Raw genomic sequence first — 2,948 nt, 5'->3', positions numbered from 1 at the left:
TATTTTTTGTACTTTCATCATCCTATAAATAGGAGCTGAACATAGACTTGATAGTAGAGTTTTCCATGTTTTACTTGATAGTAGAGTTGAACATAGACTTGGGAGTTGTTTAACAAATAATTTTAGGATGAATTCTTTATTGAAAGTGAAAAGGGTAAACCGTGCCCTTTGTTGGATGTTTGTTGTAACAGGAGGAAGCCGATTGCTCTGTACATTTCGAAGAATCAGAGACGTGAAAACAAATTAGGGTTACGACGATGAAGTATTTTAAGTATTGCAGATGTGATTTATGGGATTTTCCAAAAATATAGGAATTTATTTTTGGTTTATAAAAATAAAATGACCAAACTACCCTTATTTATTAATTTAATGATTTAAATTTTTCTGAAATCTTATTGGTCCCTAAGACCACACAATATATGTCCATCCACATATGAACCTAACTATATATATATATATATATATATATATATATATATATATATATATATATATATATATATATATTTGTCACTAAACCGAATAAATCACAACGTACATGCATACATATATAGGACACAAACATTTATTAAAGAGACTTCTTTACTTAAAAAATATAAGTGATAAAATTTTAACAAAAAAGTGAAAAGAAATGAAGCAAAAGAGTTATTTGTTAGGTATGATTCCATAAATAGGGTATTGCATGTGTAAACATTAGTATGATAAGTGGGAAGAGTGAATTAATATTAATAAGTCTAAGGCTATCATACATAAATATATGCATATATGTATTATAGACTTTAACAAGTGGTGTGGTTGGATTTGTTATAAATTTGGTTTAAGCTTTAAAAGCAGTTGGTAAAATTTTTAGGTTGTACATTTGTTATGAATTCATATTACCTACTATGTAGACCTTGTACACATACATACATCTATGAAGCGTTTGGTTTTTAACATGGTACGATAAGACTAGTGAGCTGTGAGTAGTGAATAATGAAAACCACAGGGACATTATTGCTCACACTAAAACTAAATGAATGACTAATGGCTAAACAATGAATGAAGAGGGGTTCTTCTGCAATATTATTTAGTTGAAATATTTACTACAAATTTCCTTTTTCTGTATCCATCTCGGGATTTTTTCCAATAATTAATGCATTTCCTGCCCCTCAATTTACAACTATCTCCTCTTCTACCACACCTTCTTCAATTCTCTTCCTCCTCAATCTCTCTCTACACCATTAAATTAAGCTTTAAAGCAAACCATCTATCTCTCAATTCTTGTTTACATATAAATATATGTATAAATGGCCTTGGAGCCTCTAAACCAACAAACCCATCTCACTAGCGGTGGTGCTTTTCCTGATCACCGCCTTAATCTCCCTCTTTTGTTCTTCAGCAGGAGTTGCCAATCTCAAGGTAAATTCTTCTATGTTATTTGATCATGTGTTGTCCTTAAATACGATGTATATCCTATAGTCAAATTATAGTACTTTGGTTCATCGAGATTTTTGTGTTTTGGTTTCCACAGTTGACTTAAATCATCAAAATCTGGGAACAGATTGATTTCGGAGAAGATGAGTGGAAGAAACGGAAGAGGTGGTGGTAGGAATCTCGACTTGAAGCTGAATTTGTCGCCACCAATAGCTCACCGGCGTACGGAAGAATCACCTAGCAGATCAGCCACAATTTCACCGACAACTTCCTGTGTGTCATCGGAGAACATCCAAGATGAGACGGAGCTCCGGTACTCAAGTAGCCCAGAGGCCACATCGATGATGCTGGTTGGATGTCCTCGGTGCCTGATGTACGTTATGCTTGCTGAGGACTACCCTAAATGCCCTAAATGCAAGAGCACCGTGTTGCTCGATGTCGTCCATGATAGCTCCACCAAGAAAACAAGAAAGTCTTGAATGAAGATTGAAGATGCATGGTGAAAAAGCTTTTATAACTTAGCACTAGTATTATTAGGGTTTTCTTTTTTGTTTTTTGTTTTTGGTTTTTTTGTTTTTTTTGTTTTTTTAATTTTTTACTTTTATGAATTATGTTATTTAACCGTGTCCCATGAATGGAGTTCGAATGACAATACCCATTTTACCCCTCTACTTATGTCTTTAATCCGGCCTACGTACTAAATTTTAGGAGGTTACAAAGGTAATTTCAATTTTTTTAAAACACAGTGTTATTGTAAACTTGGTTAATTTACAAAATTTCCAATTTACCCGTTGAAAAGATAATTGGCTTAATTTTATCTATTTTATGCCTAATTATAGTGTTACTATGTTCGGGTTATGTCCATGTACAGAATGACACGTCAGATCACTTTATTGTTCGACAAATGTACGATAGGTTACTTCTTAAAATTTCCCAGGATGGGAGAGAGTTAACTACAACGAAATCACATATACTGTTATCTTGATAAATATTATATAGAAATAATATTGATTACAGAGTATATTTAAATTAGAATATATTTAAATTGTTCTTTTTACATAAATAGAATACAAGCTTTCTAGCTAAAATTAATATTACTACTTCTAAAGATGATTTGTATATTGACAAATAACAAAAATTAAGATTTAAACTTATGAGAAGTACAAAGGTTCCTTATCATAAATTATAGTTAAAGTTCAAATCTTGTTATTATACATGTAATAATTTATATGCAATGTTAGTACCATCTTTAAATGTGATTTTTCTAATCTTTCTTGAAAACTCAGTTTTCTACTAAGTCATTTATTAGCTTATGATGTTGTACCAACATATTGAATAACTATTTATTGAAGCAAATATGCTGTTGAATTTCAAGAGCAGTTGAGTGGATAATTACGTATTTAAGTCCCACTAGTACGATTTGTTGGTAAATAATCCACATGACCTTAATGTGTACATGTTCTATATATACCAATACTTCTTTTGAGAAAGTGATAGATTATAGTCATAGGTAAACTGAATAAATTAACTATTAT

The 2,948-nt window shown here is 31.3% G+C and overlaps 1 protein-coding gene across 1 annotated transcript; it reads left to right on the top strand.

The window, feature by feature from the left end:
• Positions 1-1,174: 1,174 nt before the first annotated feature.
• On the top strand, positions 1,175-2,084 carry LOC145159689 (protein GL2-INTERACTING REPRESSOR 1-like). Its single transcript, XM_079078709.1, has 2 exons — positions 1,175-1,398; positions 1,511-2,084. The coding sequence occupies exon 2, from the start codon at positions 1,557-1,559 to the stop codon at positions 1,890-1,892; it is 336 nt and encodes a 111-aa protein (XP_078934835.1). The 5' UTR covers positions 1,175-1,398; positions 1,511-1,556; the 3' UTR covers positions 1,893-2,084.
• Positions 2,085-2,948: the final 864 nt, after the last annotated feature.

Source organism: Lactuca virosa, chromosome 2, assembly GCF_052849685.1.
Source record: "Lactuca virosa cultivar CGN04683 chromosome 2, Lactuca_virosa_CGN04683_v6, whole genome shotgun sequence".
In the NCBI taxonomy this organism is placed as follows: domain Eukaryota; kingdom Viridiplantae; phylum Streptophyta; class Magnoliopsida; order Asterales; family Asteraceae; genus Lactuca; species Lactuca virosa.
Note: the sequence above shows the minus strand (reverse complement) of the source record. Positions and strands in the feature narration are given on the sequence as shown.

Coding starts and splice junctions, on each gene's coding strand:
- LOC145159689 (XM_079078709.1), top strand. CDS start 1,557: ATGAGTGGAAGAAACGGAAGAGGTGGTGGTAGGAATCTCGACTTGAAG.